A 17,826-nucleotide genomic window follows, 5' to 3' on the forward strand; every position below is an offset into this window, starting at 1 on the left:
GCCTTCTCTTCAGGGCGTGCATTTCAATTTGGAATTACACATTCATTTGGGTGGTTATTTGATCACGGTCTGTCTTCTCACACCAGACTCCAGGCGCTGTGAGAGCTGAAACCACAATCGGGTTTTGCTCATCTTGTACCTTCTGCACTTAGCAAAATACCTGGCTGTAGTAGGTGCTAAAAAAAAAAAATTGGGGGGGGGGGGCCCGGAGCGGCTAATTGAGAGCCACAGGACTTAAAGAGAAAAGGATACTGGAAATCATCTGCTTTCTGTCATCTTAAAGTTGGAGAAACAGAGGCCTTGAGAGGTGGGAGATGGTGGGGGGCGGGGTCGTTTACTCATACTGTCACAGGTGATGGCAGAGTTGGAACTCATCGATCCTGGTCTCTTTCTGTCTCAACCTGAGAACTCTCTGTTTATTTGCCATAAATACTCTGGTGGTATTCTTTCCCTCTCCTGCCCTTAATTTTTTTTTTTTAAGTGAGAAATAAAAACTGTTCTGAAACTATGCATGACTTTTGTGCAATCTAATCAGAAAATATCAATCCATTCGTGGCAGACAAAATGGCACACTCTGGAGGAAGAGGGGAAACCGTGTTAAGGACACGCCCCCTCCCATCCTCACCCCCACCAGCGTGTGGCAGTGATGGGGTGCCTTGTGGGGGCCAGGGGGCTCCGCTCCTCCTCTGCCTCCCGCTGCTGATCCCCCAGCCACAGCTGCAATCAATGAGAGGAAGAAGATTAACAAGACTCACACCGACATATACTAACTGCCTAGAAGTTGTGAACTCATCAGAGAAAGTTGCGAATCTCATTTTCTCCCGTTGCAGCAGGCATCATGGCTTGTGCTGGATCTCCTGAGGCTTCGTTTTCCAGCAGTTTCTTTTGCACTGAATAAAGCAAGGGGGCCCTCTGCTGGCAGTTTGTAAAAAGATCTCATGAGAGGGAGAGATGGGCTTCCTTTGGAAGAGAATTTTTCCTTCGTATGTCTCTCCCTTGCCTCCACAGGCATTTCCAGAATCAGGCATTATTAGTAAATCAGGGGGGCGCCTGGGTGGCTCAGTTGGTTAAGCATCTGACTCTTGATCTCCGCTCTCAGGTAGGTCTGTGGGTTCGAGCCCTGCTTTGGCCTATGTGCTGATGGCGTGGAGCCTGCTTGGGGTTCTCTCTCTCTGGCCCCTTCCCACTCGTGCTCTCTCTCTCTCCAAATAAATAAACTTAAAAAATAATTAAAAACTAAAAAAGAAATCAGAGCCATTATAAACTGTCCAAACAGGAAGGCATCCATGGGCCATTTCTGAGGTCAGGCTGTCCACGTGCCAGCCCCTCCTTGCTGCCCAGCTGTGGGTGATGATGTGGCCTGCAGGTACGGCCTGTGAATCTGGCCCACGGTACGGAGGGGGGTCCCGATCTGGTGTTCACAGGGAGTGCTCTTAGCAATGCTAAGACGTATACAGCATTTCACAGTCGGCGTGTATCACGTGTGGCTACCCAAGGGTGACTACGGGGAGGGCGGCTCTGTGCCAGCAGGACCCGGGGCTGGCAAGCCGGGACTGGGGACAGGGGAAGAAGGGCAGTCGGTGGGACAGAGGAACGAACCTTGGCGACTTGCTGAGCCGGGCAGGTTGGAGACGAGGAGAATGGCGGGGCTGGAGAGAAGGGAGCGGGTGACGCGCCCGTGCGGCTTGTAAATGCCCAGACCACCTCATCAAGAGGGAGAGATGAAGGAATCCAAGTTGCCCGTGGCCGAGGAAGGTGGAGGTCCCGGCACGCGGGAGACAGGCTGACGGCAGGCACGGGGAACCCGGCCCGTGGAGGTCGGGCCTCAGGAGGGGAGCCAGCCCCCGAGTCCTCGGGCCGTGTCCCAAACGGCTGGCGGTACCTCCCCCTGCTTCTCATTAGAATTCTCTCTGTCACGTCCCCTGTTTTATTAGCTCCGTGTTACACTGTGTTTGCTTTTGTGTTTCATTTTCTGTGCATATAACGGCCTTTCAAAAGTAAAGATAAGAATGTGCACTCTTTGAAAACATTACGAAACATGTGGTTGAAAAAGTGAAAGATCACAAAGAGATCAAGACTGTTTAATAGTGATTTTTTTTTTTTTTTTTTTTTTGGATGGAAGTCCAGGCACATCTGCCGGTACTGTTACATACACCGCCACCTGCACATTCACACTCCACTAAGAACATGACTTATTACAAAAGAGAGAGGGACTTTTAAAACCACATTTAATGTTTAATACAAAATCTGTTGCACTATTACAGAAGTGACCCCTTCATGCACAGATAAATTTAGCGCCTACCATTACGGAAGAGTAGAAACTGCACTTTTAATGTCTCCCTCCCCCACCCCAGACGTCGGCAAATTTAAAGTGACTTTTATCTTGTGCTCTCTGATGCCAAGGCGAGCCTGTTTTATCTTTCTGTACTTCCGTTAGAATGGCTGGTCTGTGAGCGGTGAACATGGAGATGTGGAATTAGGGCCATCTTCCCCTGGGATTCCCTCGAATTGTGCTTTCCCTACGTATAGATAGCAAAGGGGCCGGAAAACGGGCCTACTGAGCCCCACAGGCAAAGCTCTGAAGATTTCTAGAAACTTGCTGTCAATATGTAGAATAGTTCACTATTTCACTGTCACAGCAAAAAGGGAAAATAAACCCCCAAAAGGTATTTAGGTGAATGCTTTCCAATCCCATGCACTGTATTAATCAGCGAATTTCGTATACAGTACAACATCGGCCTTGGTTGCATGTTTATTTGTATGTAACACCTCTACGCATATAGCATCTACACTTTAAGGATATTTACAAATTCAACAAAATATCTACATATAAAAAGCTTTACTTAAAATTAAACTTGATGCAAGTTATGAGAAACCAATTTATTGGCAAATGAAACGGAGCATTCCTTCAACCATAGGTTGTTAGAGGATTTTGCATTTGGAGGTAAACCATTTGATAGATCTCGTTTAGGAATACGGTAGAGTGGGTATGTTGATTTTCGAAACTGCAGGTGTAATCCCTTTGACTGCTGGCCTCGTGAGCGCTTGTCAGGTTTCTGAGATTCGGAAATGTGTCCATAGCAATTTGCACACACCGCTGTTTAACGCTGCAGAGTGGTTTCAAAAGCTGCCACCTACATAAAGGCCCAGAGAATAACATTTCCGTTGGCGTGCTGTCGTATGCCTCTGGCGCGGGGAGAGCTTTTGTTTTACGAAAGTTCTCTACCAAACTGACAGCCTGATGACCCAACCGACTTTGCTGGAAACCACAAAAGACCCCAGAATCGTCATGGGTTCCAGCTGGTGCTAAAGCTTTTTCTGTTTAGACATACGGGGAAATGCGCCTTAAAAGAAACGGTCCTATTCGTTCAGCATCGCGAGTCTCACGGTCTCTGCTTTTTAAAAGTTACTTTGGGACACCGCCAGGGAGCCGGGACTCCGAGGCGACCGTCCCGGCGGAGAAAGAAGGCAGGTTACGGAATGCGTGGTGTCTGAAGGCACTGCACGTGTCTCTTGCCCTGTGCTTTCCGGAATCATTTTTGAAACTGGAGTGGAGCGATTCGATTTTTGATTCTTTCAGCCTGGCCTAAGTGCCAAGATGCGTTGCAATACACACTGTTTATGCCTAAACACAACTGAACACAGAGCGGAATGTAAGAGTGGACACTGCACTGCTGTAATACCGGAGGGTTAAGGAGGCTACGGAGTAACAGGAGCGAAGGCCGGTAACAGAGTCTCAGTAAAGCATCAGCGAATGCAACTGTCATAATTAAGTCATTTAGCAAGTATGTACTGTACATCCTGTCGCTAACAGTCTCCCAAAAAGACTAGACAGCTAGACACAGAGTCACCAAGGTCACCACAATGTCCACAAAGACATTGAAGTTCTAGAGAGTACTACGGTAACACTCTTGACAATGAAAAAACGGAATTCGTATTTAGGGGTGCGGCCGAGGATGGTATAAACAAAGTATCCAACCATGTTTTGATCACATACACAGGTGTTCCTTTAAGTGTGGAGCACTATTCCATGCATGATACTGAACTGTGTCCTGAAGAGGAAGTAACACGATCTGTTGGTGATGTTGTGTTATTTTTATCACTTCTGCGGAAATCAAGAATGCCTATTTTGAACGAAAAAGGATGCCCTTTGCACTGCTGTTCACGTTAACAAATCATCTGCTGGAGTTGGGTCCTTGTTTTAGCTGTTCTCATAATATTAACACACGGTAGAACACGTACTTTCTGCCGCTGCGTTCATAGTACGAGAAGGCAGACAAACAAGGGCTTAGGATGAACATTCTAGAGAAATGGGATATTGGCAAAGGGCTTGCGGGTTAAACAAAAGAATTCATGGCATTGACAGGAGAAGGTGCCTCTGAGCTTTCGTTTCCTTCGGCGGGTTCTTTCTCCTTCTTACCGCTGTACTGTCCAATAAAGGAGCCGTCCTCATTGAACTGGCCGTTCACCCCCTCTCCGTAGTCAACTAGGCTATCGTCGCTATCTTCTTTCTTCACTGTCCTGTCTGAAGGTGTTCGACTGCCTTTTTTCAAAGGCTTGTGGTCTTCTGCGTCACTGGAAGACAGAGAAAACACGTTCATCAGGATGGGCATCGAGGTGAAGGGTTTTGTTCTTACAGATCATGCATGCAGGTTATGACAAAGCGCGTGGAGTTCTGAACCTCTCTAGCCAAATCTAATCATCAGCTTGATTCCAATGACTGGGATGTGGTTGGGATGAAAATCAGGTGCAGCAATGGTTTAATCACGAAGCCTTCAGGAGGTGGATGGCTTCCCACCTCGCATGTCAATGTCAATGATAGATCCCCACTCCTGATTTGGAAGCAGTTCAGAAATAGTCACAAGCATTAAAAAAGGAAGAATTGAGAACAGTTGAAAATCATCCCTAGTTTGAATTCAAAGAACATGAAAGCTCATGGCAAGGAGAGAAGTTAGTAGGTTAAACTGTGTGATCTCTGATTCCTTGGAGATGAATGGAGCATGATTTTGGTTAAATGTGACATATGAGGGTTTTTTTTTTTTTTTTCTGAGCACGAGGAAGCAAAATCCTGCTTTTCAAATCATTTTGTTATTGAGAGCAGGCCAGACTTGTAAACTTCAACCTTACCTTTCAAGAGACCTACACATTCCATTAAAAGGATGCAGAAGGAACAAATGAAAATAGCCTAAGAAGAAAAGCAAAGTCCTTATACTGATAGTAAACAGCATTCCTTTTTTTCTGTAAGAATTTTAGTTAATAGGTAAAGGTTGATTAATCTGGAAAGAGACACAGTTTCACTTCAAAGCACGATATTTGTACTATTCATGGCAGGTCAATATTTTCTAAAGAGTATGACTGATTCGAAAATGTCAAAGCAAACATTTCCTGCACTCATTTTCTCTCAGTCCTCTCTTCTCCCAGGGTGTTAGGCTGACTGCCCGTATGGGCTGGGAATCCTAGGATCATAATTTAAAAAACATTATAGAACCCATTTTTTTTCCTTACTCCTCTGTTAAGTCTCTAAGCGCCAAGTCTGGAAGTAGGAGAATAGGTTTTCGAACATCTGCCCGTGCGGTCGTGTAAGGAGGTAACAGTGACTTAGTCTTTAATAGGTAACATTGGGTTTGAGCAAAAGAAAGAGGAAAAAGGCAATGAGAGCATTTTGTTTCCTTGCCAGGAACAAAAATGTAAGGCCAAATAGGAGACACAAGCAACATTCGTAAAAATGAAGAGGCTGCGTCGGCTCCAGTATTTCACCAGCAATTTGTGCCATGGCTTTACTGCTCACTCTGTCTTTGACTGTGACTTTTTTCTAGCCAAGATACAAATATGTCACGAGGCACAAATATTCTGGCCTTTTGGCCAATACTTCCTACCGGGGTTTCCAATCTTTCTCCAAGCAGAAACTCTCAAGACTGGAAAACTATTCTTGGTTAATATAGGATGCTGGTATTTGATAATGAAAATTACCAGTTGCAACAAGACACACGTTCATGTCACAGACTGAACAAATGGTATTATCAGCACTGCCGGTCAACAGCTGGGGGGTCTCACGGGACCGCGGGGTGGCCTGCACTTGGGGCACTTCAGGGGACAGAGCGGCTCATCTTCAATGCAGTGCAAGGAACAATGTGCACATCTGTAGTCATTAACCTCTAGGCTGTGCCGGAATACTTCCTGTGAAACACTGCTCATGACTCGTGAGGCACTCACCTGGATCCCAGTGATTAGTTTTACTTTATAGAGCAAGGGTTCCAAGGAATACGCTACGGTAATTCTTTAATCCAGCCCCCTATCCCCTCATCTAACCATTCACATAACCGACGAATATTTATTGAGTGCCTACACGGATAATGTTCTAGTCATTGGGGATAGAGCAGCAAACAGAACAGACTGAAGCCCCGAATGCATTAAGCTTACTTCTCGTAGGGGACAATATAGAAAACAAACAACCCACACATTAAGCCATCGGTCACATAGTGAGACAGAAGGTGATTAGTACCATGGAAAACACGGAATGAGCAATGAGGATGACAGCTGCCCAGGGCGGGTGTAGAGGTGGACACACTGAAGCAGGGAACCCAGGGAAGGCCTCAGGCGAAGTGACAGCTGATCAAAGACTTAACGGGGCTCAGTGAGCCCGGTGGAGAGCTGGAGGCAGAGCCACTGTGGCAGGAGTAGCGGGCAGCGCAAATGCCCTGAGGCGGCAGCAAGCCTGGTGTATTCTGGGAACGGGGAGGAGCCTGTGTGGCTGGTGCCGAAGGAGAGAGAGACAGAGAGGCGTTCGGGGAGAAGGTGGAGGGGCTGGATGGGGCGGGAGCTGGGAACCACACCCATTTCCTCTGTATCGTCTACAACTGCTTCTGGAGTCCAGACAGCAGACATGGAGAGTTGCAGCTTCGACCTTGTGGTCTGTAAGGTCTAAAATATTTACTAGTGGGATCCTTAAAAAGTTTGCAGACCCCTGCTCGAGGGGGCCGAGGCGACTAGGGCCAAAACACAGGAACCAGATGACCGTGATCTGGACAACAGCAAGACACCGAGGTGGCAGAAAGTGGTTAGACCATGGACGTATTTTGGAAGTAGCACCAAAGGGATCTTCTGATGGATTGGATATGGAATAAGACGACGACCACACTAGGATTTCCGGAATTTCGGTGTGAGTAAAGACAGTCTGGAATTATCTTTACTGGGACATACGGCGTGTTTGGGATGCATGGTCAGCAGTTCAGTTTCGGACATGTTACGTTTGCTAGGTCAGAGGAACCACTCCTTTAACGATTTTATGAATCTAATCTAACCTGATACCTAAAAACCTACAAGAACACTTTGAGAAAGTGAAATTATCGGCTAATCTCATTCAGGAAAGTAGTGTGAAAATCCCAAAGACATCAAGAGCAAATGGAATTCAGCAATCTACTGGAAGGGTACCATATCATGACCAAGCTGGGATTATTCCAGGGAATGCAAATTTGTTTGCTTCGGCATTAAAACCTCAATTCATACAGTTTTCCATTTTAGCAGAGGAACAATATATTATGCCCATTTCAGTAGATTTGGGAAGAGGTGTTGGGGAAAATTCAACACCCATTCACAATAAAAACATCGATACTCTAAGAAGAAAAAGTATCTAGATTGACCTGGGTATTTGCGAGAAACTTACAGTAAACATCATCTTTGAGGTGAGTGTTGACTGATTTCTGTTTGGCCTCAGAAATGTCAATAGGGAGGAGGGCACTTTGGGGATGAGCACTGAGTGTTATGTAGAAACTAATTTGACAATAAACTATTTGTAAAAAAAAAAAAAAAAAAAAAAAAAAANTCAATAGGGATGCAAACTATCATCACTTCTAATGAAAACTGCATTGAAAGTACTAAGTGACGTGCGGACAAAAAGAAATGGAAGGTATACTATTGAGAAGAAAGAAAACTGTCATGATTCATAACCGGTATGGTTACGTGTATGTAAAACATCCAGAAGAATATACAGGCGACCACTGGAATAAAAAGAGAGTTTGGTAATGTTGCTTAATACTATATCAGCATAAAAGTCCATTTTATTTCCATGCTTGCATATAATTGGAAAACAAAATTTAAAAAAATTCCAGTTATATCACACAAATATGAAGTTTATAAGAACAAATCCAACAAAAATATTTTAAGTTCCCTATGAAGAAAAATGCAAGTTTTATTCAGTTATTAAAGAAGAGCTAAATAAATAGAGGGATATACCATAACTGTGGACAAGACGACTCAACTATCATTACATATGTTAACCCTCATTATATTGGTCTTTAGATTCAATTTACTGCCAATAAAAACCCAGCAGGTTTTTATGTGGATCTTGGCAAGCTGATTCTCAGCTGCATATGTATAAATGAAAGGGCCACGAATATCTAAAAAATTCTTGAAGAACAATAATGAAGTTGGGGGACTTGACTTACCAGATATCGAGACTTACTAAAGCTATAGTATTAAGATAGTATAGTTTTGGTGCAGAGATAGACAAATCAATCAGTGGAATATAACATAGGGCCCTGAAATAGTTGGGAGATCTTTTTGTCGGCTTTATTCCTACATCATATTTTTATGCTATCATAGCTGAGATCATTTTTCAAATCCTACTTTCCAGCTGTTGGCTGGTATATAGAAATATAATTGACTTCACGCTAATTTTGTGTCTAGCAGCATTACTAAACTCTTTTGTTAATTCTAGTATTTTCCTGTGGATTCATTTGAATTTTTACACACACAATCCTATCAGTTATGAATCAAGGCCAGCCAAGAAGGGGCTCCCTAGAAGCATCCATTCCAGCTTAATGATCATAGTGGATGAGAGAAAATCTACAGCAACGTGGGCTGTGCTTGAAAGAAGAGAAGTAAGGAAGAAGGGTGCTCAATCCACAAATGTAATCTTTCTAGGAAAAGCTGTTCAAAGGCAGCTCAAGGTCTTCCTAAGACTGGTTTTTAAAAAGTGGTGTGATGGGGGCCCCTGGGCGGCTCAGTCGGTAGAGCGTCCAACTCTTGGTTTCTGCTCAGGTCATGATCTCACGGTTCGTGAGTTTGAGCCCCTCATAGGGCTCTGTGCTGACAGTCTGAAGCCTGCTTGGGATTCTCTCTCCCTCTCCCTCTTTCTGCCTCTCCCCTGCTCAAGTGCTCTCTTTTTCAAATAAACTGAAAAAAAAAGTGGTGAGATGCAATGTCATACTTCAATTCGAATATGGTTAAATGGTGAAAAAAATTGTATGAGGCCTCAGAACAGTGCTTGGCACGTGATTTATGCCCAATCTGCCATCACATCTCCTCTCTCCATGCCAGGCCCCCACCTCAGAGAGATTTTTTTTTTCTAAGAAATACATTGTATAACACATATACTTGAAGTTTCTAGATGTGATGAGTATGAAAAGTTCTATGAAAGGAATACAACTCAGCTACAAGTCTGTGTTGAAGTGCTGTGTTAATGCTTGCTTTTTTTTTTCAACTCAAAGATCAATTTTTAAAACATTTTTTAAATTTTAAGTAGGCTCAGTGCCCAACATGGGGCTTGAACTCACAACCCTGAGATCTAGAGTTGTGTGCTCTCCTGACTGAGCCAGGAAGGTACCCCTCAAAGATGAATTTTATAACGAAATCGTAAACAAACTGCTTTTGGCATTATGGCAAGGGAATTCCCCTAAATGAGAGGAATTAAAAGTTATGGGGGATGATTTAAAAGCCATATACTTATTTAGTTATGCAGTAGTCAATGCTTAAAAATATTCAACCATGTTTTATGAGAGATGTTAAGGATAGGAGGTGTTAGATGTTAGTTAATTCTTAACCTAGGATGTCAAAGATTAAACAAATCTCAAAATAAGTCATAAATAGCCATAAAACACTACATTTAGCTACAAAATATATTTTTTTTATGTTTTTTTTTTTTCCCTAGGAGAGAGAGAGAGAGAGAGACAGCGTGAGCAGGGGAGGGTCAGAGAGAGAGGGAGTCACAGACTGAAACAGCCTCCAGGCTCTGAGCTGGCAGTCAGCACAGAGCCCGACGCGGGGCCCGAACCCACGAACCACAAGATCATGACCTAAGTGAAAGTCGGACGCTTAACCGACCAAGCCACCCAGGCGCCCCTACAAAATATATTTTTGATACTCATAGTCATGAATGAAGATGATTGTGGAATGGAAAGAAAAGGTCACATCACAGTATCAAAACTCAGCTCTGACATTGCTTCCTGTGGGAAGGCTTCTCCCATTACCCCCCTTCTGTGCCACCCAGCTGGCCTTGGCTTCCCGCCCCTGCTCCCCTGGTACTTGAGTTGTATCCTTTATAGAACTTTTCCCACAATGCTCAGATTGGTCTTTGACTTTCCTGTGTCCCTCACGAGACTATAAGCTAGGGAGGTTAACATTCTATTGTTTTTACTATCCCCCTAGCCCGGCATACAGTAGGCACTCAATAAATACTGGTTGAATGAATGAATTCATTGTAAAATGACAATAGAAGAGAGGTGGGCATTTTAGAAAATTTCCCAGAATTCTAACATTGGGGAATTTTCATTCCTTCTTCATGAATTTCATGATGTCAGACAAAACACTGGATTATATTTTTTTCTCTCTCTCTTTCCCTAGGAATGAATTTGAATCACCTTTGTTTCAGTAATACTTCAGGGCTACGCACACAGGAGGGACCCAATGAATGTCTACTGAGTACAATTCAGCAACAACAGACCCATGTGTGATCATTCACTGTCTCTTGCGGTCACAATCCTATCACCGCCAAACCATACTGCCATCTGATGGACCTTCATGACCCAAACACTGCCTCTCAAAGTCCATCACTATTTATACTGTTCACATACCAGTTTACGTTTGTGAGCAGAATAGATGGGAAGTAGGTAGCAAATCAAACGTGACACACCTTCATATCATTCCAGCCTTAGGAGCCCGTTAGCAGGCTGCAATAGGATCATGTTTACTCATACGGCAAGACTCCTGTGCAGAGAGCCTCCATTTATGCTATGAGTTCAAGTACCACGGTCATACGGTTTATGACCTAGGTTCATTCTGGTTTTTAAAGGAATGGATCTAAACAATAAAAAAAAAAATACTTACACGGTTGGTTGCATTGTTTCTCTGATTTTTCTATATGCTAGTGAGGGTTCAGATCCTACTGTCTGTATAATTAAAGAAACAAACAAAGCAAGCTGCAGGCTTCCACCAGAGGGTAACCGCTTGGGGGTGGGAGTTGCAGTTAGGGCACAAGGTTACAGCTTATGAAAAAAAAATCCAATTGGGCCGTTGAAGTTCTATCCCTCTTTGCACTACGAAATGCCCTCTGGCTGAGAGCCCACCATGTCGAAGCTGTTTCATCCTCACGCTGGAGAATAAGCAAATCGCAAATGGAATTCATGTATGCTGAGTCATAGCCCTAGTTTTTGTCTGCGTCGGTGTGATCAGCATATTAATTTATTTTCAGAATGATAAAGAATGAGAATCAATAAATAATACAGAGCTCAAAACTTTCAGAAGGTGCAAAGCAGAGAAGGGACCCTGGTGATTTAGGAAGGAGAAAGACATTTAAATGCATTCTTAGGAAAAAAAAAAAAAGGCATCTGTTGGAATAAACAACTGTTTGAATGAAAAACTGTTGAAAACAGTTTTCATTAACTGTGACATCCAAGAAACTAAAAGTCTTTTTTTTTTTTTTTTTTTAAAGTAGGAAAGAATCCAAAGGGAAAGAGTTCTGCGGTAGTGTCAGGGAGTCACAAGCTACCATTATCTGTAGCAAAGGGTGATTGGGTATTTGGGAAAGTGATTTCACTTGTGGGATTATCCTTAAGTACTTTTCAGTCTTGGTAAAAAAACAATTACGAAGTTGTATTTTAGGTTTAGACACCCATCAGAACCTTCCCTTGGCACCTCCCACATCAGTGTGATTATATGTGCAACAAATGTTTTTGTCCTTACATATGAACCAACAGATTTGTACTCAACAGGCCCAACGAAAAGTCTTTATCTTCTGAGAAACTCAAGGCATAAGCTAAAGACGGTCATTTGAAAATGCTTCACAAACACATCATGCGTGCATTAACACCATGACAAAGAAATATGACCAAATAAATGTAAACACAGTGATAATGAGGCCAGTCACCCAATACTTGGCATGTACCGTTCTGGAACCCCAACCATCTTAAAGCAGACATGTCACGGAGGAGGTTAGAAGTCATGGAACCAGAAGCCATCAGTGATCATCTAATATTTGAACAACTGTATCATTTTACAGATGAAGACACTGAGACCCAGACAAGTTAAGTGCCATGCCTAAAGGAATCAAAGGTAATGGCTGAGTTGACAATGAGACTAACAGTTTCTTGATTCCAAGCTAGTTCCCATTCCACCTCGATTTCAATCATGTTTTATTGGAGTAGGCAGCATGGTTGCCCGAGAAAGTCCCATGACATCGGACCATGTTTCACACCCTTGTAACCACGAGCTGACATTTGAGACCCACGAGGTGAGCGGTACATCGCCAGGTTCACTTAAGCATGATATCATACGACAGGAATCCATCACCATGTGACGAATGTATGAGGTGCGATGGCTTATTTCCGATTCATGCAAATATGGAGTTATTTCAGGCTACATTAAAGATTTCACTTCCTCACAATAAATAAGGGAGTGGAGTGCAGAACTTGTGCAGAAAACTAGCCACAACAACTTGATCTAAAAAGAAGTTACCTAGTAGTTATCACCTCACCTGCTTTACAGGAAAAACATGAAGACGAGTGAATTAAATCAGCCGGGATTGCAACTCATTTTATCCTTGATAAGCTATGGCCATCTGCAGGCTGCCCTATCATGTGATGTGGAATGGGTAGAGGTGGCCCATGAGGTTTCCACAGACTGAGTCCCAGAGTCAACATGTGATATTAAGACAAGTCTCATTAGATATCTTTCTGTATCGTGAGATACAGAAATTCCGAGAAGCTTTACAAATCATAATCATCTCTGTTGAAGAGAAGATCAGAGTGTATGAAAGGTTAGGTGCTTAGACACAAAGGCTAAATACTTGTGTCTGCGTGGAAACTGGTATGAAACCAAATTAGTCCAAAAGACATGGCTTTTCTCCATCAGTTAAGACATTTCTCGTGCTTGGCATTATTCAGCCCCTCATGACACTGAGATGGAAATGCCTAAAATGAGCTCTAGAGATGGGTAGAAAGCAGTACAATTATCTGTAAATGCCATCTTGTAATCATAATAGTGAAATATTTTGTTACCTAAATGCCTTTTCTTCTGCCAAAAAAGGCTCGGTACAGACTCAGTGCATATTTAAAGGACTATAATTTTATAATCAAGAGGGTTATAGAAGGAAAAAAACAAGGTCTAGAAGCGTTTTATAAAGAGAAGTGTTCTTTTGGACCACCCAAATCCCAATGTTTTAAATGAATAACTCCACAGTTTCTTTCTGTTTTTAAGCATACTTAAAGTAATCAATTATCTCTTCTGTCTCTTTTTAAAAAGACAAGTAACTTTTAGGCAAGGATATCTTTATTTAAAGAGTTTCTCTTCCCCTCTCTCTCTTTTCATTACTTAGCACATAGGCTGTGTTAAAATTTGTCCTCAATGATGGGACCATGCCGAGAATGTATTATCAGAGTTCTGTGTGTTAACGCATAGACTAGAGGGCTATGATAGTCTCAATAATTTACAGCTTCTAAAACAACCTTGCCATCCATTCATGACTAATGGCCAGGGTAGATAGGTATTTATTTTGGAAAACAAGCATCAAATCCAGGATTAAAAAGAGGAATACCAATTTTCTAAGAGCATTACAGGTATTGTATCTTGTATAATGCACGTTTTGTAAGGTTTTTATTGCTGTTTTAACTCTGATCATAACACACCAGCCTTTCCAAGTTTGAGCAATATGGCAGCCATGCCTCTGGGAAAATATGGCAGAGTGGGAGACACTCCATCACCAAACCTATGACCAAAATGGAAACTTATCTCTTAATGAAAAGTGGGACCATTTTCATTGTGAGGGATGCGTAAACATGTAGGCATGGATGTGTTTCTAAACTAATACTTGAGGAAAATATGAACGGCCACAGAGCTTGCTCCTGGCTGAATCCTGTCGGAGGGGGTCTGTCTGTACGAGCGGAGAGTCTGCGTGGGGAAGGGAAGGCTAAGGGAGTCTGAGAAGCGGTGGCTCACCTGTATTCTCCAAAAGTGCCATCGTCTTCCTTCATAGGCTGGATTTCAGGATCGGCATGAGCGTCTTCCTTCTCTTTAACTAAAACATTTCAAAGCGATAATATTATCTACGGATTCTGCATTTCCCTGTTGAAAGTTTTAAAGAGTGCACTCTCTGAGATGTATGGCAGTGGAAACTGGCTCTACACACAGTGGACATCATACAGCCAGATGCGTTATGTGGCCACGCATATACTTTGCTGTTTCAGGCTCTCTGAGACAACCCAATAGGATGGACATTTGTTAACCTATAAAGTTGACTTCCTGTGCGCATCATACTGATGAAGGATTAAGCTTTAAGTTTCTGAGATTTCTCCCCTATCGGACCAATCTATTTATTTACAATAGTCCAGGTTACAAATCATTTTAGAAAATCTATTCTAATGCAGATTTTTGTTTTCTTGTCACTGACAAGGAAATGGCTAGGTAAACAGAAATTCACTGGATCCACTAAATTGAACAAAACATTAACTAGAGAGGAAAAGCAATGTTACAGGTCACGATATCAAGACTCAGTTCGTGCACTCCTTTCTCCAGAAGACTTCCATGTACCTTCCCTTCAGCCTGGTGGTTTCAGGTGCTGTTTTAGCACCCAAGATATTTGCGGAGCCTAAGGAAGCAGAGTCACGAATACCTTCTGAGAACAGTTTAATTTACTCCACCAAACGCCTTCTGATCCTTGACCGTGTTCAGGCTCTCATTATATTAAAAAAATGGGATCGAAAATGGTTTGGACAGAGCATCCAAATTTGTGGCTCTGGGAAAATACACTACTGCAATCTACATGATCACTCTCATCATTTCTTCTTAGTTTAGGATAATTATGCAGCACAATACGGCGATTTTACGCTTTCTTTCTTACCTGGGTATTTGCCGCCCTTGTTTCTTCTGATGAAGCAAACGATGAGCAAAATTAACACAAGGAGAGCGACGGCACACATCAGACCAATGAACCAGCCCTGGGTCGCAATATCCACTTGGCGGCTCGCCATTGCTGGAGAACAAACCGGTGGGGGGGGGGGGGGAAGTGGCATGAGAACGGTTGTCGTCTCTGGAAGTACGAAAAACTACCATAGCATTTGAGCTTTTATGCATCTTACATGTGGCCCCAAATTGCAGTCTGGCAGTTATGATAAAGCAGGAGTGATACAAAGACTCTGAAAAATCTTCATGAATTAAAAAAAAATTCAAACAGCAAAATCTGAATACTAATGCCACCAAATGCTAATGAATCCTGCTAAACATCATGCTCATGGTTATTTTAACTATATATTCTCAACAGAAACATAGTCCCAAGCCAGTTTTTAAAAGTATGGTCTATAAATAAATTGTACATTAAGTACAATAAGGATGGAAGACTGAGTTTTAAACAGAACAGAATGTATACATCTAATGGAGTATTTTTCCTTCAAAGGAACTGCTTTTGGGGGCTAAAATATCATTGCAACAGTATTGCCATTTTTCAACATGTTTTATAGATCTTCTTTAAGTAGAAAACTTTCCACACAAGAAACCCGTCCACATAAGATAACCAGACTTATTATTTTGTAGAACATCTCAATTTGCACCTAAAACATTCTTTAGATTTGTTATTCATCTCATTTATAAGAGCTGGTTCTAAAAGATTTTTGGAAATTACTGAGAAAAATCCAATTTACCTCAAAGGCTCAATATTCAATATTCAATATTCATTATTGCTTAGGATCCATTTAAAAGCCTTTGAAAGGTATCTTGATCAGGGAAATCATTATTGGAATCAATGACCAGCTTAAAGAGAAAATACTCATTCACATGTATACATACTCTTAGTCTTCATCTATTCTGTTTGAGTCAATAAATGTGAGGCCCCTTATGCAACTAGTCACAGTATGCAAATATCCTAAGGAAAACGTAATAATTAGCATTTCTGGTATTATTCAAAAGTGTCAATTAAATGGGACAAAGTGCAGCATCAATGGCCATTCAGACATGTTGGTGAGGATTTGTTTAAATAAATTGGTATGAAACTTTTTTTAAAAGGCTTTTATTATTATTATTTTTTGACCATAATCAAAATAAAAGGTTTTCTTCTTTTGATTCATAAGCATGCCTATATCGTGCTTTCAATTTGATTGAGTTTCTTTTGAACGCACTTAACGTGGTTGGATTGGGTAATGTGATCAGAAACTAACATGGCTACACGTATCCCAGGGTCAGCTCTCTGTTGCCAAAATAGCACCTCATTGCCTTATTTTTCTCCACACAAAGTAGAGGGAGAAAACTGAAATGCCTAAAAATCAAGGATGAAGAATGTGAAGAGTGTGTGTATGTGTGTTTAAAAAATTCAATGGGAAGTGGAAATACGTGATCTGGAATATAAATCACATGCCAGTAGCCTCTCTCAATCTCCCTCTGTGCCTCATTGGCTAGAGGGGTTTTGAGTTGTGTCACAACTAGACAGAACCAAGGCAGGAGTCTAGGCAGTGGCCTCCCTCCACACCCACACCATAATCATGATGACAAAGATGAAGAGAAAGGCAGTGATAATGACAGCGAACATTCTGAAACGCTTACTATCACTGGCACTAGGCTGAGGGCAACATCTTCTGTAATCCTTTGAGGTGGGCATGGGGAATCAACTCATACTAGCCAGTATGTTCTACTGCTATAATGCCTTCCAGAAAACACATCCAGACATCATATCTGCAGAAGTCTTTACAAAAAACAAAATGCTATAAAGACTTTCCATTCTGAGACAGGTAAGACGTTAAAAGTCCATCATGACATACTCCTTGGCAATACATTTCTTTCAATTTGCACCTGGTCTTTGATGGTGTGCTTTTTCTCTAAAATTGAACCCCAAACCAACTGGTGTAAGTCTATCGAGCCTCTGATTGACGTTAAAGAGTCCTTGTTTTCAGGATGCTCAATCACTGATAGCCTTTTACATTTTCCATCCAGTTAAATACAACGAATAAGGGCAAAATGCAATGAGATACTCAAGTGCCAGCACAGACGTGGTCTCAGAAAGATGGGGGTTGCCCAAACTGAACTTCCTCCTGGCAGGTGGCTACTGGGTAACTATACGGAAAGTGGAAATGTTTCCTTGATAGTCGATGAGGGAATGTCCAAATTGATCTTGACCTTTTACCTCTATGTCCAAAAAATATTGGATACTTTTCGTATCAATATTTCACAATCCCACTGTTTAAGATGAGGCAGACACAGCACGTCAGCAGAAGCATGTGTGTGTATGCTCACATTACACACACTAGTGCACCAGAAGTTGACATAAAACAAAAATTATATAAGTGAAAAGGACTTCTAGTGACTTCTCATCCACATAAGGGGTCTGAAGACCAGAGTAACTACAAGAGGCTTCGACTCTTCCTAGGACACTCTGAGGTCATCTTAACTGCAGATGCTCATACAAACCCAAGTCATGGCTACCCTTGTGCATCAAATGCACACATACACACGTGCACACCCCTGTGTGCCTGCGCGCGCACGCACGCGCGCGCGCGCGCACACACACACACACACACACACACACACACACACTAAAGCCTGTGGGGCTTTTTCTTCTTGAATCTGAGTTTC

General features: G+C 42.3%; 1 protein-coding gene across 14 annotated transcripts in view; it reads right to left on the reverse strand.

Moving 5' to 3' along the window:
- Window positions 1-2,209: 2,209 nt before the first annotated feature.
- Window positions 2,210-17,826, reverse strand: part of NRCAM (neuronal cell adhesion molecule) — a 79,055-nt gene continuing 63,438 nt past the window's right edge. For all 14 annotated transcript variants that reach the window (XM_039247239.1, XM_039247237.1, XM_039247232.1 and 11 more), the window contains 3 exons: window positions 15,110-15,241; window positions 14,209-14,287; window positions 2,210-4,575 (listed from right to left, as the gene is read on the reverse strand). In XM_039247239.1, coding sequence (XP_039103170.1) covers window positions 4,338-4,575; window positions 14,209-14,287; window positions 15,110-15,241 — 449 coding nt within the window. In that variant the 3' untranslated portion in view covers window positions 2,210-4,337. The remainder of the gene's footprint in view (window positions 4,576-14,208; window positions 14,288-15,109; window positions 15,242-17,826) is intronic.

Source organism: Hyaena hyaena, unplaced genomic scaffold (genome assembly GCF_003009895.1).
Source record: "Hyaena hyaena isolate Hyena2069 unplaced genomic scaffold, ASM300989v1 scaffold_294, whole genome shotgun sequence".
Lineage (NCBI taxonomy): Eukaryota > Metazoa > Chordata > Mammalia > Carnivora > Hyaenidae > Hyaena > Hyaena hyaena.